This window comes from Thamnophis elegans, chromosome 3, assembly GCF_009769535.1.
Source record: "Thamnophis elegans isolate rThaEle1 chromosome 3, rThaEle1.pri, whole genome shotgun sequence".
Lineage (NCBI taxonomy): Eukaryota > Metazoa > Chordata > Lepidosauria > Squamata > Colubridae > Thamnophis > Thamnophis elegans.
The window spans coordinates 38,517,043-38,541,276 of NC_045543.1; the positions used below are offsets into that span (position 1 = coordinate 38,517,043).

The following is a 24,234-nucleotide window of genomic DNA, read 5'->3' on the forward strand; positions in this document are numbered from 1 at the left end:
CCACATCCCCAGAGGCAACGTCCTGGAACTCAACCCAGAACTGGTGTGGCAAGTGATCCTCCTGTGTCTCAGCTGGATCTACTGCGGTGGAGTCCAAGTCCGATCGAAACCGAGCTACTTTGTCCGCCAAGAATTGAGCATAATCCTCAGCCCTACCCTGCAAGGGGTCTCCCGCATCCTTCCTATTGAGGAGGGAGCGGGTTATCCTAAACAGGGCGGCTGGGCGTGACTCGGCGGACGCAACCAAGGCTGAAATATATGATCTTTTTGCAGTTCTTAGTGCTCGGACATAGTCCTTGGTGCAGGTAGTTAAGAGTGCTCGGTTCGCCTCGGACCTATCGGACCTCCACTGGTGCTCTAGGCACCTCCTCCGGCGTTTCTTCTCCCGGAGCTCCTCGGTAAACCAGGGAGGTCTCCGGGATCCACTGACCCGGAGGGGCCGTAGTGGCGCAATCTGGTCGAGAGACTCTGACGCCGCCGAGTACCAGGCGGCAGCCAGAGTCTCCGCCGAACTGTGGGCGAGAGTATCAGGAATAACCCCAAGCTCCGTCTGGAACCTCAACGGGTCCATAAGTCGCCTGGGGCGGAACCATCTGGTCGGTTCCTCCTCCCTACGGTGGGGGTTTGGCCTCCGGAAGTCAAGCCTCAGTAGGCAGTGGTCTGACCACGACAGGGGTATGATCTCATTACCCTTCAGACCAAGATCACACATCCACTGCTCCGAGAGGAATACGAGGTCGAGCATGTGACCCGCTGCGTGGGTTGGGCCCCGAATTACTTGGGTCAAGCCCATGGCTGTCATGGAAGCCATGAACTCCTGCGCCCCATCAGAGCGTTCACCGAGCGATGGCAGATTGAAATCCCCCAGAACTATAAGCCTGGGGAACTCAACTGCCAGCTCGGCTACTGACTCGAGGAGCGAGGGGAGGGATGCTGCAACGCAGTTGGGAGGCAGGTACGTTAGCAGCAAACCCACTTGACCCTTGAGGTCCAACTTTATCAGCAGAGACTCACACCCGACAAGCTCCGGAGCAGGGACCCTACGAGGTAACAGAGACTCCCGGATTACAATAGCCACACCGCCACCCCTTCCCTGGGCTCTCGGCTGATGAAGCACCTGAAATCCCTCTGGGCACATCTCTACAAGGGGGACTCCTCCTTCTGTGCCCAGCCAGGTTTCAGTAATACATGCCAGGTCTGCCCTCTCGTCAACAATTAAGTCCCGGACGAGGGGAGCTTTGTAAACAACAGACCTGGCATTTAGCGACAACAGCCTGAGACCAGGGTCCTGACTACTCACGCCATCTGGTCTTGGAGTGGGACTCCTAGGGCCGGAAGGAGGGATCTCTGTGATGTAGCGAACCCTCCTTCCCCGGTAATGGCCAGCCCTAAGGTCCCCGCCATATCTGCCTCTCCCTGTCACGACCGCTATGCTCCGACCCACTCCCATGTCCATGGTCCCCCCAACCACCCCGGTACCCCCCGCCTTCCCCAGCAGGTCCTCCGAGTCACACATTCTCAGTTATCCACACTAACAGTTCCCACGTAAAATATTAAAACATATAAAATACAAAGGTAACAATTACTAAAAGTGGGCCATTCATTCAATTCCAGCCAACTCCCATACACTCAACATACTATTTAAAATTGCGCAGTTATAATATATAGTAATATGGAAACTGTGGAGGAAGCGGTGGCCTGCTCCTCTCCCTTCTTATGTCCTGGGGAAATGTCCTTAGCCACCAAGTCAAAAGTACGTAATATATAAGGTGGCTGTGTACAAGCAAGATTAAATACAAAGCTCCAAAGTTCATGAACGGCAACCATGTAGTCTTACCCCACTGGTGGAGGTTAGTGGGCTGTATATTCAAAGGTCTCTTTTCCAAAGATAGATAAGGGCCACAATGTAGGAGACCAGAGTTCAAGGCTGACTTGTGCCGCTCTTGCAGATGGAGGGAAAATTGCTGGTGTTTTCGGGGCTCAGTCCTCGTCACTGCAGCCGCCATCCTCTATTGCTCCCTGCCAGTTAAGCCACAATCCTACTCCTCCTAATGGTTAAATGAGCAGGGAGCAAAGTCCGGAGGGGGTTGCAACGATGATATACAATAAAACAGCAGATGATGAATAATAAAGTAGGTAACAGATAGTAAAGTAAGCAGAGGTAAATCCGAGGGGGGGGGGCGTCTAGGGCAGTAGCACACACAACCATTCAATCCGTAGATTCAATGCAGCCTCCGACAGCCCCCTTCTTTAAAGTGAACTAAGTTAGAAAATTAACCCCTCTCAGCTCGCTAGTCACCAAGGCTCACAGTCACAGTCACAATCACTCAGCTCCAGCGAAGTCAACAGGCTGGCCAGAAAGGAGGATGTACAGATGTAATGCTGTGAGTCAGCTGTTTGGCGCCGCCATTTCCCTCCCTGCGTTCCTCCACGTTTTCCTTCCAACTTCAGCAGCTGCTGTTCCGCTGCTCTGGGACGACTAACAGGACCAGGGGCCAGCAGATAGATGGCCAGGGGGCTCACCAGCAGCACCAAGGGCTTCCAGAAATCAAGAGATGGTAAAATGATGGTAGGGGAGGCTCCGAACGCCCGCGCGCCGCTATCGCCGCCGCGCACCGCCGCCGTCCTCACACAGCTGGACAACCCGGGCCGCCGCTGTAACGAAAATGCGAGCCTCCGGATTTCAGCAGGTCCTATGGGTTCCGCAGCTCTTGGGCTCTCCCAGGAACTGTTTCCAACGGTTTTTGCGGTCCGTTTGGAGGCTTCCCGGTGCTTTTTCGCCAAGTTAGTGTGGAGCGAAAAAGCCCAGTCGCCATTCCAAACCCGTACAGAGAATACCCACCACCCTGTTGTCTGGTGGTAGTGACAACATCAATGCAGCTTTTGATATAAAACAGTACTGTTGAAGTGTAAGTATCAATATTCATACTATATATTATATAATTATATTTAATACATTTATAATATATCTCTGCCTTTGTCTCTCTCTCATGGATTTAATACTAATTGTATATGCTGATTTGTAAAGTCTCTCCAGTCTGAAAAATCCTAGATACCAAACGTTGTGTACCCTATAGTTAGTATACAAATTAAGCTTTCCTAATATAAACAGTGTGCATGCAGCTATTCAAGATAATCAAGCTCAAGAAACAGGCACAGTGGAATTCCAGGAATGTTCTTTATTGTTGTAGGGAAGAAAAGTAAAATCTTGAAACTTGGCAGAGTTTCTCTCTAACCCATCTTACGTGATCCAAAATCAAGGTGTTGTTGTTGCAAGTTTCTTTCTTATACTTTCCACTTACTTAAAACTGAATAATCTTTTCTGAAAGTCCCCCCCCCACCTTAATATGTTCATTCCTGCCCAGTTTAAAATCTATAATATAAAGATCTATATTATTTCATAAGTATACTGGGTACATAAAATATATACAGTAAATAGTACACAAAAATAATGATGTGCATTAAAAAAATGAAATATACAAGTTTGGCTTTATGGTGGATGAATACTTAATAGGTAACTCTTATATTACAAAGTATAATTTATAGTGTAAAGTATAAACTACAAAGCATCTGATGAAATTGCTTATATTTTCCCTGTGGCGTATACAAAAGGACTTAAAAAAATAGAAAGCTAACAAAGGAACATCAGAATCCATCTCTGGAAAAAAGACACCACCACCCCCCTCTCTCTCTCTCTCTCTCTCACTCTCTCTCTCTCTCACACACATACACACACACTCCTTAATTCATTAAAATTGGATGGTTCTGTATGTTAGAGATGCACAGTATGTTTTAATTTCCATTTATGTTACAATGGGAAAACAAACTAGAAGATACAATAACTGCATCAGTGAGTTCTCTTTGGAAAGGAAGCAAATAATACAATGTCTCTCACTGTTTAGCCAGTGCTTCCTGAATATCCTCAAAACATCCACTTAGGTTCATTTTACTGAGAACCTGACTGATGTTCTCCATAGTAGCATTATGGTTTGCCACTAGCCTCCATTCTCTTAGTGACTCATATTGTGCATTCCGCGGAGTCTGATGGTAAAAAATCCTCTCAAGTGTATTTTCTTTCAGTCCCAGGAGCCTCATAAATTCTCCCCATCGTGATATTGGTACAGAATCCACCACAGCATATAAAACCACAGGACCTGGGGGTGGGGGGAGAAACATACTTGAAAAAAATGCACATAGCATTTTTATTCTTTCCTCAGTACCAGATTCTTAATGATAAGAAATATTAACTTAAAAATGCCCATTATATTTGACTGTTGTGGGATTCCTCAAGGTCTAGGTTCTGTCAGTTTTTTAGCAATGCAATTTTTATGTTTAAATACCATTCGTTCAAGAAATAAATACTTGCATAAATGCATTCAACACAATGAGATGGGATGATGAAGAACTTTATAGGATTAAAGACATGATTGAGAAACTTCTGTTTCTTTTCACAACTGCAAAATTACAATCACAAAATATTGAAAAACTAAAGTTCTTCATCATTCCTCTCATTGTATTGGACACATTTATCCATGTGTTTAAAATGAATAAAAAGTAATTTCAAAGAGGAGCTTCAATGTTAAATTTGGAGCAGTGGATTAACTTTGAGCTTATGCACCAGAGACAAATTCTTTGTGTACCTAGTCACACTTGGCCAATAAAGAATAGAATTCAATTCAAGTCTAACCTAGTCTAACCTAGCCTAGCATAGAAAAAGGCTTCCCATGTGTTTAAATTCCAGCACTGACATATATTTGTGGGAACATCTTCTATGTTGATTAGTTATTTATCAAAGCGATCCCCAACCTTTCCAGCTTGGTGGCTGGCAGTTGGGAAGGGAGAGGGGATACTTGTGTGGCCTGATTCTGATGGGCCACAATCCAGTAGGGGGCCATGGGCTGTGGGTTAGGGACCCCTGATTTATCAGTTTTGTAGCCACAAATATTCCCATAACGATCAAATAGCATAAAATATGTAAAGTGCCTAGTGTGAGTAATGTTTTCTCTTTTCTTTTGAATCAAAATATGAGATCCCTCTGTAAACCTGAGGCACTGTAGTCTGGAATCCTAGGAGGGAGAGACTGCCTACAAGAGAACAAAGAAGCAGCACGGCTTTGATGACTTGGAGGCAGGAAGAGAGCAAAGACAATCCTTTCCTAACAGTTTACAGAATATACCTATAGTTATATGGATAATAGTTACTTTCGCCTGGAAAGATTCTGTCTGTAGGCGAACAACAATAAAGAAACTAATAACTTAGTAATGAATAAAGTTACTAAGAAGTAACTCCATGTGTCATTCTTGATTCTTGGGCCTTATACTACCTATATTTAAGATTCTCTGTACTTTTTAATGTTTAAGTATTTCTTTACCCCTGCTTTTTGGTCTTTTGATTGGCAGCCATATGTCATCTTGGTAGATATACTGCATAAATATTTTTAATAGCACCTGTCATCCATTCCAGTTTCTTAAAGGAAATTGCACTTACTGTCAGAAATCCGTGTCTCTCTTGCAGATTTTATGCAGTCCGGCAGTTCTTGACCTTGGGCTTGACTTAGTGATACTTGCATGGTACTCGAGATCACTTCTTCTTTAGTTTCCAAAAGAGAATTTTTTGTTTTATCTGCAGTCTAAGAACAAGAGGGACACACATTCCCTGTTAGAAGGCATAACTAACTTCATGTAGATAACCCTGTTGCTGCTTGTGGAAGGCTGGATTATAGGAATGGTGAACATGCCTGGAATTCCATAACTATGTACTGTGATGGAATGGTGTAATAAAAGAGCAAGGTAGAACAAAACAGCATTTATTTTGCCTCACTTGTTTCCTGGCCCTTCCTAGAAAGGAATGGGCCCAATCTATGGTATTATGCAATCCATTAATCATGAGGCAGCTAAAAATCAAATGATGAGGTATAGGACCTGCAGGAGCAGATTTAGGCAGTCTGCAGAGAATCTTTGTCAAAATACATCTTTGCTTGTCATATATTTCTTTATATCCAAGTTCCTCTAAATTCAGGAGGGTTGTTTCAAAAAGAGTTTCAACACAAATTTGTTGTATTTATTATTTTTAGCCTGAAATCCAGGAGATAACAGAGTCTGAGCAGCCCTTCCTCCTGGAGAGCCAGTATGATGTCATGTTAAGATGTTAAATTACACCATGATTCAATACCACCTTCAACCCTGAAAGCACACTGGATGACTTTAGATCAGTCACTTTCTTTCACAGACCAATATGATTCCCCCCACCCCACAGGATGTTGTTGTAGGCACTTTAAAAAAGAGTGCTACATATATTCCCTTTTATTTATAAATAATGAAATGATACACTACCAGTGATGTGCGGTGAGGTTAATGGCTGGTGAGGCAGTCCTCTCCCCTGACACCCCACTGACTAAAGCACTTTCTTTTGCCCGCCGGTGCTCGCGGCAGCCTGCCTGAGCTTTGCCGTGGGCACAGGCGGATGAAAGAAAGTCTCTTTCGCCCACCTGAGCTGGTGGGCTGCCGCGGACACAGAGGTGGGAGAAAAAAAGTCTCTTTCTCCCGTCTGAGCTGGCGGGCTGCCGCAGACACAGAGGCAGTGAAAGAAAGTCTCTTCCGCCCGCCTAAGCTGGCGAGCTGCCTTCCCTGCCTCTCCTACCCCCTTCCCTCTCTTCACTCAAACAAACTCTCTCCCAAACACACACACACACACATACACACACACACAAAGTTGCACCAGGAGGATTAAGTTTGAATTCCTCCCCCTCCCTCCGACCCACACGTACACGTACCTTTTCCAGCTGTTTCACAGAGGATTTCAACTCTGCTCTTGCCTGCCATCATGAAAAGAAAAAAAATGTAAAAGGAAAAAGGCAAGAGCTGAGGTCAGGCTGGGCTATTTGCTGCCAGAGTCGCCATGAATGACTCTGCTTAACTGCTTTAAAAAGCCTCCTTAAAAAACGCCCTCTACAGGAGGAGGCAGGAGAACGACGTGCCTCATCTACATCAGGAATTTTTCAGCTTTTAACCCTTGCTTACCTCTGCTTGAGTGATCATAAAGTCAGACTAGATGAGGCATGTCGTTCTCCTGCCTCCTCCTGTAGAGGGCGTTTTTTTAGAGGCTTTTTTAAACAGTTAAGCAGTAAGCAGAGTCATCCACTGTGACTCTGGCAGCAACTAGCTAAGCCTTTTTCCTTTTAATTTTTTTTTCTTTTCATGATGACAGTGGTGAGGCTCTGCCTTCCCTGCCTCCCCTGACTGCACATCCCTGTACACTACTCCTATGCACTAGCAATATACAATATTGGTAACGGAATTCATAATTCATTGGCATTGCAATGAATACTTCCACAGGAAAATTATTGTACTAGCAGTATTAGAACATATGCCATCTCATTAGGAACTGTCAGGTTTAATTAAACCTTGTCCAAATTTAGTAGTAATAAAGGTTAATATCTTTGTTTTTTTTTACTAAATTCATTGTGATCTCTTCATTGAAGTCTTACCACTAATAGCCTTAATGTTTAAAATGGCAAAAAGCCGTTCCGCTACCAGCGCATATGCCGGCCTTTCAATCGACAACCTCGATGCTCCTCACCTGGGCTCATGGGTGGATGAGCGCTGGGATGGATTAGTAAGGTCTGGCTGACAGTCTGGCGGAGGAAGGCGCTGAGCTCAAACTAAGAAAGCCTGGCAGTGTGGAGGCCTTTAGTCGCCTTGCGGGCGCCTGAAAATAGGGAGTCATCTTATACGCCCTGTTACGTACGTATGTACATACGTCGTTAATTTGCATGCCGACTGTGGATTGGCCATCCAAGCGGCGGAGGAACTTAAATCGCTGTCATTGGCCAGCTGGCCTGTCGGAGCTCCTTAAAAGGCAAGCTGTGGCAGCCCAGCTGGCAAAGTGCATTCCCCTTTTCCCTTGAATAAAAGTGCTGAAGTGCATTCGCGCCTCTCGCCTGTTCTTTTTCACACCAATCTAACACTGGCGACGAAGGACAAAGGGACCCGAGAACCTCCTCGTGGACCACACGGCCATCTTGCACCAGAACAAAGAACTCAACCACTAGCACGACGTGGCATCGCAAGCATCCCCTGCACCAGTGATCTTTGATCCACAGACAGAGGATTGGCACACATACATGGGGCATTTCAGGATGTTCCTGGAAACCAATGACTACCAGGACCGGCCGGACAACAGGAAACATACACTGTTCCTAACATATTGCAGCACCAAAATTTACAAGATGGCACAGATGCTGATTGCCCCAGTAGACGTGGGCAAAAGCAGCTTGCCATTTCCGAGACGCAACATGCCACCACTGCCAAAGGAAGGGCCACATCGCAGAGGCCTGCAGGGTGTCCAACCCATTCCATGCCAGACAAAGCCACAGGCACCACCAGGAAGAGCAAGCAACCCAAGAACCAGCCAGCAGCGGAAGAGATGGAGGGAAGAACACTACCAAGCCCCGAGAGAGATCCATCACACTACTGTCAGCCACTCAGATGCGTATGTGGGGGAGAAATATCACGCCATTGTCACTATTGAAGGGGGACCATGTAAGATGGAGCTGGACACAGGATCGTACTTTACCATCGTGTCCTGGCAGACCATCAAGAAGCTGAACCCAGCCACAAACAAGGAACTCCTAAAGCCACCAAACATGCAGTTAAACGACTATTAAGGGAACCAAATCCAAGTGCTGGGCAGAATGGAAATTGAAGTGGTGTTCCATGAGTTCCAGGCCGCCTACCCCTCATGGTCGTCACCAGCCACTGACCGTACCTGCTGGGAGTGGAATGGTTCAAGCCCCTGTGGCTGGAGGTCACTGGCCTGCACTGAATTACCACCCATGACCTGGACCGTCTATTGGCGGAGTTTGTAGATGTTTTCAACAGGGGCCTAGGTAAATATACGGGGAAACCCACTTCATTTAACTTAGACCCCCCATGTAACCCCCATCAGGCTCAAACCCTGAAGGGTCCCTTTTGCTCTGCAGCCCAAGGTGGATGAGCAATTAGACAAATTAATTGCCCAGGGAATCCTCGTGCCAACCGATCACGTGGCATAGGAAACCCCCATAGTCACCCCCGTGAAGCCAGATGGTTCAATCCCTCTGTGTGGATTACAAGTGCACGCCCTCCAACAGAGCGCGCACCCAGTGCCAGTGATGCAACATCTGTTGCATTCCCTAGAAAGTGGGAAGGTATTCACCAAGCATACCAGCAGTTGCCAGTGGACGAAGCCGCCACCCAAACCGTAGTGGCATTCAAATCCACGAGGCTGCAGTTTGGGGTCAGGATAGCCCCAGGACTTTTTCAGTGCTTGATGGAGCGGCTGCTACAGGGAATTCTGGGGGTGGTGCCATACTTAGATGACGTGTTTATCTCAGGGAGCTCTATAGATCAATTGATGGAACGTGTGCGCAAGACATCGGGGAGGTTTCAGAAAAGGGACTCAAAGTGAACCCTAAGAAATGCAAAATCGGCGTCAGACAGGCCGAGTTCTTAGCCTACTTAATAGATGGATCAGGCATACACTCCACCAACAGCAAGGTGAAGGCCATTAAAAAGGCTCCTACCCCAAAAAACAAGGCATAACTACAAGCCTTCTTGGGACTATTGAATTTTTACAGACTTTTCTTACAGAAGGCCACTGTTGCTGAGCCACTCCACAAGCTCCTGGGGAAGGTGGCACCATGGACCTGGGGACAGAAGGAAGACCGAGCATTAGCAGCTGTGGAAGACCTCCTCTCCTCAGACAGCGTCCTCATCCAATACAACCACACCTTGCTGGTTCAGATCACCTGCGACGCCTCCCCCTTCAGAATTGGAGCAGTCCTCAGCCATCACCTGCCAGACAGGATGGAAGCACCTATCATCTATTATTCTAAGACCCTGTCACCAGCAGAGCGCAACTACAGCCAGATAGATAAGGAAGCCTTGGCCCCGGTGGCATGAATCAAGCAGTTCCATGAATATGTTTATGGCAGGCGTTTTGAACTCGTAACTGACCACAAACCCCTGCTGGGGCTTCTCACCGGAGACCAATAGACCAATAGACCATATATGTCCCCGAGGATGACCAGATGGGCTATCTTCCTCACCGCATATGATTATAAACTGGTACATCGACCCGGGAAAGACGTCAGCCACACTGATGCCCTCAGCCACTGCCCATTACCAGAGTTCGTAGAAGACCTCACGCCCATAGCATACACAGTGGAGCCGGGACCAGTGGAGGGGCAGACGTTCCTCATTGTTGTGGACGCCTACTCTAAATGGTTGGAAGTTATCATTATATCCACCACTATGGCAGAAGCTACCATCCGTGCCCTCTGGCCAATGACACCGCAGGGCGTCCATGTCCTCTGCATCCCGAGCCGGGTATCGGGAGATGAACCTCTGGATCTGCGCATTGGCTGGTGTGGCGAACAGATCCACCACTGGCCTGCCAAACCTCCGGCAAATCTTGTCGAAGACCTCTGGAAGCAGCTGCCATTTTCCGTGGTCCACTGTCGCTTGGCTGAGCCAGTCAGCTTGCAGGTTTTCCACCCCCGAGATGTGCTCCATCCTCAGTGACAGGAGATGACGTTCCACCCAATTCCCCAACTTCACAGCCTCGTTCCGAAGGGCCTTCGAGTGGGTGCCCCCCTGCTTATTGATGTGCGCTTTTGTGGCGATGTTGTCCGTCAGAACCAGGATGTGCTGCCCCGAGACCTTCTCCTTGAAATGGCGGATGGCTAGGTTGATTGCCCTGAGCTCCAACCAGTTGATGTTCTGACGCAAGTCCAAGACCGACCAATGGTCCTGGGCCAGATGGGAATCTAGATGTGTCCCCTAACCGAAGAGACTCGTGTCGGTTGTCAATACCAACCTGTCTGGCTCTCTGAACAGAGCACCCTTGGCCATGGCGGGAGATGTCCACCAGCACAGAGATAGCCGGACCCGGGGCGGAATGGGAATCTTGAATATCGCGTCACTGAAACCATCCCTCTGGTACGGGAGCAGCAGCCACTGCAGTTCTCTGGAATGAAGTCAAGCCCATGGGACGATCACAATGCAAGAGATGCATTTCTCCAGAAGACGTGAGAGCAGCACTATGGGAACAGAGTGCACCCTGCGGATCTGCTGAACCAGTTGACAGATGCTGTCCCTATGATCTTGGAATAGGAACACTCTACTCTCCACGGTGTCAATGATCACTCCTAGGTGTTACAACCTGGTAGAGGGTGTTTCTCAAAATTTACCGAGAATCCCAAGGACTCCAAGGTCTGAATGATGATCTGAAGGTCTCTCTTCGCATCCCTAGGGCTGCGTCCCTGTACAAGGACATCATCTAGGTAACATTAAATTCGGATCGGGGCGGATCTGAGGTGATCCGCGACGACTGCCAGCACCTTGGGGAAGGTCCTGGGAGACGAATCCAGTCCAAATGGCAGGGCCCTGTACTGATAATGGACCCCTCCCCCCCGTATGAAAATCTAAGGAAACTCCTATTGTCCGGTGCAATCAGGATATGGAGATATGCCTCCGTAAGATTAGTGGAGGCCAGAGGAATCCCCAACCCTGATCCCCTTAAAGATAGACTTCAAGGAAGCTATTTTAAACTTCTGGTAAACCAGTCTAGAGTTTAGTAACTTTAAATCCAGAATGGTTCTCCAACCCCCTGAACTCTTCAGAACAATGAACAAATTGGAATCGAAACCAGAACGCATCTGTTCCTCCGGAACCAGTTCCATGGCCTGAATATCCAGCAGGTGCTGAATGGCTTTGCGCATAAGTTCACGCTTCACTGGGTTCCAAGAAGGGGGGGGGGTGAGAATGAAACTCCAAATGTAACACAAAACGAACAGTGTGAAGAATCCATTCATCAGAGGTGATGAGGTCCCAGCGGTCCACAAAACGGGCGAGGTGACCGCCTATAGGAAGATCTGAGCCCGGATAATTTGTTCCTGCGTTAGGAACGGCTGCCCCCACCCCACTCAAAAGGGCCGCTTGTTGGGCTGTTGGTACAGATTTCTGTCCCTGTAATATTGTCTATTCCCCTGTCGAGGGTACCTACCTCTGTTGCTGCTGGTAATCCTGCTCTGGAGGCTGATATGCAGGCTTCCTCTGGTAGGGCGTCGACCTTTGCTATGCCCCCTTGGAAGTAGAAGGCAGGATCTTATGCTTGTTTTTATCCTCCACCAGAAGCGGATCCAGGGAGGCTCCAAACAGCTTGTTGCCAGAATACTCTCCTGCAGCTAGGTTCCACTTGGACCAGGCATCCGCCTGCCAACCATGGAACCAAAGAAGTCTCTTGGATATCACTGACGTGGTGACGAGTGCTCTGGACGCGTACTTTATCACATCAAGTGTGGCATCCGCTGAGAACTGAGCAGCCATTGTAAGCTTTGCAATCTCCTGCAAAAGACGTACCTCCATAGCTGGAACCCTCTCCTGCATCTGGGTCAGCCAGAGAAGAGTGGACTTGTTGAAGAGGCCGCAGCTGCTGCCTTGATCGCCCACGTGGCTGCCTGGAAGTTCTTGCGCAGTCAGCTCAGCTCTCCTATCCTCCACCTTAAGGTTGTTGGCGATGTCCCCTGCCACCAGAGAAGAAGAAGATGCCAAAGCCACCATGGGCGCATCCACCATTGGAATCTGTAAAGCCTGGGAGAAACTAGGATCAAGGTTATAAAAACGGTGATCGTTACAGCCTAGGGTGGGAAAGGCCGCAGGTTTTGCCCACTGGGACTGAGAACCTCCATAAACATAGGGGGAGTCGGAATCTCCTCCTTCTCCACTGGAGGCTTGTGGAATGACCCCTTCTTTGTACCCAGATTGTTGTTGGAGGCAATATGCTGACTGTAAACCGCTTAGAGAGGGCTGAAAGCCCTATGAAGCGGTATATAAGTCTAACTGCTATTGCTATTGCTATTGTACTTGGAGCCGGGGTAGTCGGGGTGCCCGCAGCTGCGGGAGTCACCTCTAGGTCCACAATGGCCTTGGCCTTGCGAAGAAGGGAACCAAATTGGGAGGAGAGAAAAAGACCAGTGAACATAGAAGCCTCTAGAACAGGATCCTCATCATTGGAAAATCCAACCTCCTTCTGACCCCCTTCATCTAACACAGAATCCTCACTGGCTGTAGAAGGGGAGCTCTGCTTATGCTCATGAGCAGAAGAGGTTGTGGGTTAGTTTGGATGACCTCCCGGTGTCCCACAAGAAGACCTCCTCCTAGAGGACCTAGATCTCTGCTACATGCCTGTAGCAATACCTTGAGAAATTGCCTGGGCAATGATATGCTGAAATCTCTCTGGGAGTTCCGGAAAGGCCGGGGAAGAGTGGGAGGCCCCAAAACCTGTCCTGCTTCAGCAGATTGAGGAGCAAGCCTACTTCTGCTCACTCCAGCAGCCGGTCTGCCAAATGGATCCCCTCTCTGGGCCCCAGGGTGTTCAGGGGTGACAGGAGGTGACATGGAAACACCTCCCCTGGATGATCCCTCAGACCTAGGGGGGGGGAATTGAGCAACAGAGATGAGCCTAAGGGGCAAATGGGACCTGGAGGGCGAAGGGCTAACACATTCCCTGGTCCTCCTTGAGGAAGCCCTGGTGGAAACGCCCTCATGCCCCCTGCGAGGTGCCCCAGACAAGGTAGATTTAGATATGCCCTTCCTGCCAGTGGTGTCCTCGCTGGGGGCAGGGGATCCCCTGGAAGTCCCCTCCCCGGAATCAGAAGCCTCAGGGGAATCTGGAGTTGCTGCCCCTTGGTGCCTTGTGGCGTCCGCCATCTTGAAACAGCTCCCCCCAATCCGCAGTTACTCACAGCTCTCCAAAGCTCACCACAGCCTCCTCTTCTCCGCAAACAAGTTGCTGCCAGCGACCCTGATGAGCCCTGTGCCTCCGTGCATGTGGCCCCAATGGTGCCGCCGATCCGTGGCTCAAAAGGTGGGGTTGCCAAAAAAGCAGCTGGAGGCTATTCCCTGATTCACGGGGAGAGTGCCTCTACATGTGGCTGCAATTGGCGCTACAAGCGGCTCTGCGGAGCTCCAAAGAGACTCCCCGGCCATGTGCGCCTTCCTGGAATCCGGAGCCTCTTCAACATGGTGGCCACTGACCATGCGGCCCAATTCGCCAAAGGAGCTCTGCCTTAGGAGCAATCCAGCGAACTGGCAGAGCTCTAGCGACCCCCAATGGAATGGGGTCGCAGTGCCATAACCTGGTGCCCAGCTTCTGGTGGCCCCCCAATGACCGCCAGCTGTCTCGGAGCCCCAATCACTCCTGGCAAAGCCTCGCTATTGCCAGCCATCTCACAAACACACAGGGAAGGCCAAGGGAGGAGGTGGGGGAGGAAAGGATGGAAATTCTCACCAAAACTAATCCAAACTCAGGAGCCAAGAAATTAGTCTCCTATTAGGTCAAAAGAGTGAGATTAAACTGGAGCCAGGAAGTGAGGCAGAGGGGAGTGGCTCAATTAAACCTCAATCTCAAGGCAAATGGGGTCTGAGAATAACCCATCAATGACTCCTCCCACAGGGTCATTTAGGAGACTGTAGTCATATTACATTTCATTTACAGCTGGAAATGTGTGATCCTTATACATTTGTAGTTTTAAGTCAATGTATTATGGTCTAAAGGGACACGGTGGATCAGTGGCTAAGATACTGAGCTTGTTGATCAGAAAGGTTGGAATTTCGGCGGTTCAAATCCCTAGTGCTGCGTAATGGTTTGCGCTCCCATTACTTGTCCCAGCTTCTGCCAACCTAGCAGCTCGAAAGCATGTAAAAATGCAAAGAGAAAAATAGAAACCACCTTTGGTGGGAAGGTAACAGTGTTCCGTGCATCTTCGGTGTTTAGTCATGCCTGCCACATGACCATGGAGACGTCTTCGGCCAGCACTGGCTCTTCAGCTTTGAAGCGGAGATGAGCACCACCCCCAAGAGTTGGGAATGACTAGCACAGTGGTGAGTTTCTGCCGGTTCGCACCGGATCGGGAGAACCGGATGGTGAAATGGGCCCGGAAGTAACTTCTGGAACGCCTGCTCACCCCTGCCCGCTGAAGAGGTCCAGCAGCACAATCCACCAGACAGCAGAGGCAAGCTCAGGAGTTTTCTCCTGGATTCCCCTCTGTCTTGCCTCCTCCAATCTCCCAAAGTTCTTTCCCTAGCGTGTGATAGCTTTCTATTGGATTCCCCTCTGTCTTGCCTCCTCCAATCTCCCAAAGTTCTTTCCCCAATGTACGATAGCTTTCTACTGGATTCCTCTCTGTCCTGCCTTCTCCGATCTCCCTAATTTTGGCCCTAAATCCTCTAGTTGTCTATTTTTGGGAGGTTTTCTCCTCCCCTCCCTTTCATAGGAGTTCCAAAAAATTTTGCCACATGGCTTGGGGGTGGTGGTCATGTGACTGAGTGTGCATGAGTGATGTCAAGTTGGCCATACCTGCCCGGTCACATGACTGCCAAGCCATGCCCACAAAATAGGCCACACTCACAGAATAGGTTCTAAAAGATTTTGAAACCCACCACTGGACTAGCACATATGTGCAAGGGGAACCTTTACCTTTATTATGGTCCATATTTGAAATAAAGATGCTATGCTACACTGTATTACCTAATTCAGTGGCTGTTTTTGACACAGTTTTGTCTATCATGAAGGAAGCTTAGAAGCTACCTCTTCTCATTTCTCCCTCAATCCTCTCTCCCTTATCTCACATACAGGAATATTTCTGTATATAAATCATTTAGTGGGGGGAAAGGATAGCATATTTATAGAGAAGTGTTGTTTGAACCAATGGTAGCATTAAAGAAGAATACATACTGTAGGATATTCATTGAAAATGAATCATTGGTGGGAAAAAAGGATCAACACCTAGTGATTTAAGAAACGAAAACCTAGAACTTTATGAGGATCTAAGGACTCTTAATCTACCTTACTTTGCAGGATTAAGTTAATCCTGATCTGTGTGGAGACATACCTGTAGGTATGTTAGACTTACCTCAGATGTAAGTTGCTTTGATTGTTGACTCGAAGCTAAAAAATTAAAACCAAAGAGACAATAAATGTATATCATTTCCATCAAACTGATTATTATTTTTCCCAGGTTAATGCTGAACTAATGATAAATAGCTGAAATTGTACTAAAAGTAAACATTTCTCAATGTATACAGATGAATGGATGTTAGTAGCTACTGTAAGTATACTATACCTAACAGACAAGTTCTTAGATTAGATAACGAAGTTGCAATAGTATGGATAGAACATGGCAAATCAGACTGGCTGGGTTGTAACATGTTGTTCTGGGACTATGCTATGCAAATCCAGGTTAAGACATGGTGAATGCTGAATCTGAAGCACCTTTCCAGTTTCAGCTGTAAAGACTTGTCCCTGCTTTCAACAAATAGGTGTTTTAATATTAAAATTATTTAATGTATAAGATATGGATTTTAATAGAGATAAAATACAGTACTATGTTTATTTTACTGGTGGAACACGTCCTCAAAGGCTGAACTCACAAAACATGCTACGTCAAAACCATGGCTTCCTGTCCATAAATTCAAAGAAGATGCTAAGTCACAGACCAAGCACAAGATGGGCTAGCATACTGGTGCAAACTGCTCCTAGGGCCTCATGTACTGTCATTTTCCTCCTTGCAGTCTGGACTAGAAACAGTTAATCCAAGCGATTTGGGTAATATTATTTATTAGTGCTGTACTTCCAAAGGCAAATCTTTCCATATAAGTAATTTAGGGCAATATATCTGTTGTCCATTTTCTCTTACATTTCCTTAATAGAGACTGGATGTGTCCTTCTTTATAAAAGATGGACAATCCGCATCTGCTCACTCTTTTGAAAACTCACTCCTATCAACTCTCACAACAATGCACTTTACATATTCTTTCTTTAAATCAGATAACATATAAATTTTGAAATATTAATAACATATTGAAAAGTTTTTTAAAATGGTCTGAATACTTGCTATCTAGCTGTGAAGTGACAATCAGAATTCTACCAAACACCTTCTCAAACATTTTAGCATACACATTGTAAATCTCATTGCAGTTTTATGCTCTCGTTACTTTTCCCAATTTCCATGATTATTTTTAACACATAAGCCACTTAGAATTAAGTGACTGAAGTAGCATGTACCCTCAATACTTAAATAAATACAAATTATTACTTTCATAAGCAACCATAATAATCTATATGATAAAAACCCATACTTTTTGACACAGCCATTTCATTCATGATTAAACCTTCACTTTCTTGCATATATATTCATCAATACCACAAGAATCTAATTAGATGACTATATTTTTATTTACCTCTCTGGAGTCTGAATCACCTGTTAAAGTTCAATACAAATGTGTATCTGGTGATACTAAACATTGCAATTTTTCATTCAAAAACCCAGAGTCTTTGCAATCTTTAATTAATGGGACAAATATGAAAAACAGTTGTGTTGATAGCCTTTCACTGTGTTCAGTGCTGATTCATTGCTTTAGATCTGTAATTATTTAATGAAATCAGTCACTTTGCACTTAACAGGCAATTAATGATACTTACTACAGGAAGAGAAATACTGTCTTTCTGGAAAATACTTCTTGATGGCTTTGAATGTTAACGCAAGAAAACCAACTGCAAAGATGACAGTCAGGAAAATGAGGGCAGATACGAGTTCTAAATGAAAAAAAAAACATGTTGGATGTTGTTGGTTTGAAAAGATACAAAAATAAATGTTAATGTAAAAACAGAATATTAGAGCAAAGATGAACATGTGATACAAAGGAAATGGTGGTAATCAAGATAAAATATTAAATAATTTATTTCAAATCTTACCTGTGGAGTTTGATTGATTTTTAATTTCCATTACTGGTTCACAGAGTTTCTTGCAGTCTTCATTATCACAGCTAGAAGATGAATCAGAAATTTCTGTACTTACTGATAACATTCAACAGCATTTCTTATGTTATTATCCTTTGAATCTATACCCAGATTTAGAAAATAAGGGGTATTAAATTACTCAAATTAAACCATTCAACTGACCCTTAAAATATAAAGAGTGAGTGGAAACATGGATAAACTTGCAAGCACATGTTTCTGAAAGCAAGAGCAAAAGAGAATAATTAATCATTTTCCATCCCACTAGATTTGGGTTCCATTAAAGTAATGTCAGATGAAAAAAATATTAAAATAAGAGTCATTTGTGTGCGAGATTGTGTGTGAAAGCTAAGAAAAGCTAAGAATTCTAGTCAGGATTGCTAGTTTCACTCAGCAAGTATAGCTCTCCAGGTTTGCATTTAGAATTAGGAACCCATATTTCCTTCATTATGTGAAGCTCGACCCAGAAGAAAACCCACTAGTTGAGAGTGATTATGCTATAGGAATGTAACCCCTCTTTCAACAGGAAGGATGAGCATATGTATGGCAATTGGCAACAGTAGAGTTAAGGCTTCAGACTCCTCTGTGTCTGTCTCACATTTGTTTGCATGCAAAAAGACAGGCTTTTTTCTGTCATGCTTTTGTCCCCTATTTTGGGGTTGGCAAGTTTAAATTATAGTTGACCTAGTAAACTGAAATAGTATAAATAGAAACAGCTGGCCATTACAGAGGAGGGAAATTCAAGAATGGAATTCAATAATTCCATAAGGTGCATTTTCACTTCTTCACAATAAATTAGGATGAAAAACAACGGAGATGCATGAAGCTCCCCAACTATTTTTAGCACTACTACTCTGGGACAACTGGAGATTTTTTCAGAAGAGACTGGACAACCACTTGTCTGAAATGATAGGGTAGGGGTGTAAAACTTGATCCCATTGAGGGCTGTATCAGGATTTTCCCCTTTGGGGGCTGTGGTGGGAGTGGCCTGGACATCACGGCTGACTGGGTGGGTGTGACTGGAGTGGGCCAAGGCGGCATGGGCCAGTCCCTCACTGTCTCTGAGACAGCCCCACGGGACAACTCTGGGCCTATCATGGCCGGATCTGGCCCTTGAACCATGTGTTTGACACGTCTGGTATAGGGTCTCCTACTTGAGCAGAGAATTGGACTAGAAGACCTCAAAGGGTCCCTTCCAATTCTGTTATTCTGTTAACTGGTAAGCACATGATGACACATCCATCCTGCTGTACAAAGGATTAGAGCAGAGATCAGCTAGGAAGCACAAAGATAAGTTGAGAGCTACTGGAAATGAGCATGGAAGAGAAGGATGAATCAGCTGGGAGTGCACAGACAAGGTCTACAATTACATCTAACCCAGGAGTTACTCCCACATGTATTTACAAGATAAATAACATTTCCCCAACCTGCTGCAGGGGAGACATTTGTTCTGATCTTCCTGAAAAAAAAATCCTGGGAGACATTCGCATATTGTATCACTATCAGATGTGCCTAGAAAATAGCAGGAAAAGCAAATAATTATTAGGTGATAATAAGCTCAGGCCTTTTAAATCCAAATAAACAGTCAACCTGGGATGGTCCCCAAAAGTTAAACAGAGAGTTTTGATTAACATTTGCATGAGATGAACCAAGAAACAAGGTGTAGGCTAGATTGGGAAGTAGTAACATGAGAAATAACATCTGCAAAGAAAATTGGAAATAGTTTTCAAGGGAAAATAGTAGGAGCATTTGATTAAGTGGAAGAAATATTAATATTTCTATTAAAATATAACAATCGGTATACTCATTATAGCTTTAATTTATGGGGGTCATGCTCTTTGTTTTCTGGATGAAAGAAGTTTGAACTAAGGTGATGGGTACTATACAGGGACCTTGCTAGAAGATGTTTGGAAAGACAGACAACTTGAAGAAACAGTTTAAAATTAATTATGAGATGGGAACAAAACCAGATGAAAAGACTAGCAATGATATGAGAATGGCATTGAGAAACAATGAAGCACAGATGGTCCAAAATTAGATAATATACGAATGCTGAAATTTAGGATTATATTGTACTAAAAATTATAAAAAGGGAAGGGGGTCTTCCTCCTTCAAAGTAGCAGAAAGAAAAAAATTAATACTTCTTTTCTGCAGTTAATGATAGCATTTGGCTTTCATAGTTTAGACTAAAAATTAATTATCAGGGGTAGGATGGAAGGCTACTAAAGAATTCCATCATTGCATCAGTCATCCCTGAAGATGGCAGTGGTAGTATTGTTACCAAGAAAATGAAAGAGTGCTCAAGACTTGAGCTCTCCAATGTTTTAAATCAGCTGCCTCTTCTCCCAGAATTTCATAGCTGCAGCATGATCCTAGAAAAAGATTCCTTTGATTTAAAGGATTGCAGACAGATGCTACATGAGAATCTCCAGAGGCTCTGACGCATATTTTGTTTCTGTATAGCTTCACTCTCATTCCTTACTAATTACAAAAAATTTGAAGTTATCTCTTTTTCTATATCACTTTTTCTGATGAATGTTGTTTTTAATTCAGCATGTGGTGCCATACAATGCATATTAAGTGGTAAAAGTTGGGTCACAGATAACCAAACAAAAATAAGAAGGAAATGGGAAAAGATCAGTTCTGGCAAAATGCAAATACATACACTGGAAAAAAAACATACTGTATTATCATAGATGACATGAATGAAGATGGAGTCAGGTTTAAATAGTTATATTGAATTTTAGAGTTTATACTTACAGACTTGTCTGATTTTTCCATTATGACAGTCGCTGCAATTCTGACATAAGAATTCCGCATTTTTGGTAGTCTTATATTGGTTACTGTGACAACCACACACAGTGTTTTCCCATTTGGTACAACTGTGCTTTATTATCTGCTGAAAGCCTGGGAAGAGTGAGGAAAAGCTGAGTATTTCTACTGAGATCATATTGCTGTTAATGATAGCAGAATAGTCTGAACATTAAACTAAACTGGAAGGCTTTTATTTCTGTATGCAAATATTAATTTGTAAAACAGTTCTATTGCTTACATTTCATAGCATTAAAAATATAAATTTACAAGCCAGTTTGGTGTAGTGATTAAAGTGTTGGCCTAGAAACCAAGACAATGAGTTCTAGTCCTGCCTTAAGGCATGAAAAATGGATGGGTGACCTTGGGCCAGTCACTCGCTTTCAGTCCAGTCTACCTCACAGGGTTGTTGTTGTGAGCAAAGTAGAAAGAGGGAGGGATATTATGCGTGCTCTCTGCCTTAAATATATGTATGTATGTATGTGTATGTATGTATATATATATTTTAAAGTCACAACCCCTGGTATGCCCAAATATGGGAGGAAGGTCACTACTTCCATTCTCTGTCCATCGGCTCGTCATAAGAGACCATCCAGACAGAAACCCAATATTTTTACTGTTGCCTTTGTTATATTTGTGTTGTGTTTGTGCTGTTTGTGCCACTCAGGCTGTTACAACACAAAACAACAATGGACACACAACCAGAACCAATCAGCACCAATTGTGAGACATCGCCAAAATGTTGCCAAGACAATCTCAATCTTACATGGGAAAAGACCTGAATACAACAAGACCAGCATATATATATATATATATATATATATATATATATATATATATATATATATATATATATGTGTGTGTGTGTGTGTGTGTGTGTGTGTGTGTGTGTGTGTGTGCGCGCGCGCGCGCGCGCGCTCATGCACACACATATACGTACATACATATACATATATATATACATATACACACACACATATATATAATATAAAACCTACAAACTTCAAATTCGCCATGTATGCTCCTTTTGGCTTCTAGGTGCTTGTTAAGAAAGGATTTTTCGAAATGACCATCAGAGCATTAGTAAATCCTATATTATTATTAACACATTCTCATGCTAAGGAGTTCTACTCCCCCTTCCAACCTGAAAAGAAATCTGTTCCAATTGCAAAACACAGGCAGAGGAGAGGAGTTTCAAAACTTCTTGCTCACACAGCAAATATTGTTTCACTTTCAAAACAGCCCTCTGATGCTAAGGAGTTCTACTCCCCCTCCCCACCTCAAAAGAAATCTGTTCCAAATGCAAAACACAAGCAGAGGAGAGGAGTTTCAGTTTTATTTTCACAGGAGCAAGTAGCTTTACTATAGAACAGTTGAGCTAAGCCACGCCCAGGCTCCTTCTTGTCTCCTTCTTGCTCACACAGGAAATGCTGTTTGAGTTTCCAAACACCCCTCAACTCTCTCACACATGGACAGCACGCTAGGCAAATGAATGCCGATGGATGCTGGCAGGCAGAGGCAGATCCCCGCTCCCCTTATTTTCTTCCTCAGTTCAGACAAATCTGTTCCTTCTATTATCACCAGTTAAAAGAGGCAAAAAACACAGAAAAAGATTTACAGATGTGATTAGGAAAACACAAGTAAGAGAAGCTGCACACAAGTATCGTCAAACCCCAAGTCAGTAGACAGGCTGTAAAAAAAAGTATACATCAAATAACCCCTACGTTAATCAGTCACAAATGAGATCAATGCCTTGGACTAATTAGTATTTGTCTGATTTTAAATATGAACATCAGATTGATTACTCCATGGACAAGGTTGTTGATCTTGGACCCTGGTTACCTGTACCTGGTCATGCTCTAAAGGAGCAGGATGAGAGTCCTGGGATCTGCTACAGTGGCGGTAAAGTCCACCTCCCTCCACTTAAGCCCTACCCTGAACACTTACACAGCCTTTTCACCCATCAGCATCCAAGGGCAAAGCACTTTCTTTCTCCTGTCCGGAAGTACAATGAATGCTTCCAAATGACATCTTTTGGAGCCAGAGAAGTGAAGGACGGAAATTTTATGCTAACATTCAAAGAGCAGGGGCCAGGTGTACACAGGATAAGAAGTATCATGGTGAGGCCTCAGCAGCAGCCTTCATTTCTCCAAATATACTTTGTTGGTAATGATGACAATGAGAGGGACATCCGTTTGCAATGTACCCAGATGTTAATCTACAACTGGTTAGTCAACTGCAGAAGTTCCTGCGTGAACACAAGGTATATTCTGGAACTCTAGGCTGCTGTTGATTCTGTTCCTAAGGGTCACAAGAACTTCCACGTGGTAATTAACGCCAATAGGAAGCCTTCTGGAGAGCACCGAGTCGTTTCAATGCCCCCCACAACTAAGTGGCTGTTCTCATTGTCAGCCAGGATTTTGAGACGAGAGATATCATTTTCCACAGCAGAGACAACAGGTTATTACAAATCAGTGAGGTGCACCGTGCCTATGATGCTCTCCAGTACCCTCTGATGTTCTGCCGTGGAGAAGATGGCTATTACATCAATATACTTTAGTGCGACCCAAACACCAAGGTTCCTCTCAAGAAGACCGTGTTTGCTGCCTTTTACAGCTACAGGATAATGGAGCATGATGGTGAAGAATGCTACCTACCACTGTTCCAGTTCCATAGCAAACCATTGGTATCCAACCGACTACTTATTTATAACAATAATTAAGGTGGAATAAAAACTAATAAAATAATAAATAAACAATATACAAACATATTAGAATTTATAAAAAAAGCTCCCTAAAGCTCCCTATAATGGTTCCTCCTCCAAAAGTCTGTGCCAATGAGCCCCCATTGACAACATTTTTTAACACACTGTTGTTAAACATGATTCCTGACCACTTTATCCATCATTTGACTCTAGCTTTAGCCCTCCCCTTCCCTTTCCCGATGTATAAATGTAATTTATAATTTGGTTTTATTGTACAGGATTCTGTATCAAGAACAGAACATAAGGATGCACATATTATAATAAAACACAGTAAACCTAATGAATAACATTGATAACAATACAAATATATGTGCACAAATACATACATAAAGTTCTAATGCTTACTTTGTTCATTAGTGCTCATTTTTAATCTAACCATATAGAAAATTAAACTTACTTGTACGACAAGGTTGGCACGCAAGACACTTTTGTGCAAAATTTTCCGTAGGCATATATGTGCCTTCGGGACACTCGGAGCATTTAGGTGTCTTATCTGGCCCAGAGCAATGTTCTGAAAGATAAGTTCCTAGAAAATGAAAGGAAATCACCAGTGAATAAGAAAACCACTGACACTGAAACTTTCAAATGATCTAAAAATGGAGGATGTATTATAACTGTTTATTATTTATTATATTTAGACATACTAAATCTATCAAAGATATTTTACTACAATCCAAAAAATTATTTTTTTCACAATAATAACAGCAAAAATAAAATGTTTATGGCTGAATTTAAAATAAATGTACTAAATACTGTCAAAAATCATGATAAATAGACAATTATAAATTGACCAAGGTTTTATAATAGACAAGAAATACATC

At 44.4% G+C, this 24,234-nt stretch overlaps 1 protein-coding gene across 1 annotated transcript in view; it reads right to left on the reverse strand.

Annotated features, from left to right (window-relative positions):
- Positions 1-3,159: 3,159 nt before the first annotated feature.
- The window catches only part of LOC116505829 (tumor necrosis factor receptor superfamily member 1A-like), a 48,360-nt gene continuing 27,285 nt past the window's right edge, over positions 3,160-24,234 (reverse strand). The window contains exons 3-10 of the mRNA XM_032213251.1: positions 23,811-23,939; positions 20,599-20,745; positions 19,266-19,350; positions 17,797-17,867; positions 17,524-17,637; positions 15,956-15,990; positions 5,488-5,629; positions 3,160-4,154 (exon numbers count right to left, since the gene is read on the reverse strand). Of these exons, the coding sequence (XP_032069142.1) occupies positions 3,892-4,154; positions 5,488-5,629; positions 15,956-15,990; positions 17,524-17,637; positions 17,797-17,867; positions 19,266-19,350; positions 20,599-20,745; positions 23,811-23,939 (986 nt within the window). The 3' untranslated portion in view covers positions 3,160-3,891. The remainder of the gene's footprint in view (positions 4,155-5,487; positions 5,630-15,955; positions 15,991-17,523; positions 17,638-17,796; positions 17,868-19,265; positions 19,351-20,598; positions 20,746-23,810; positions 23,940-24,234) is intronic.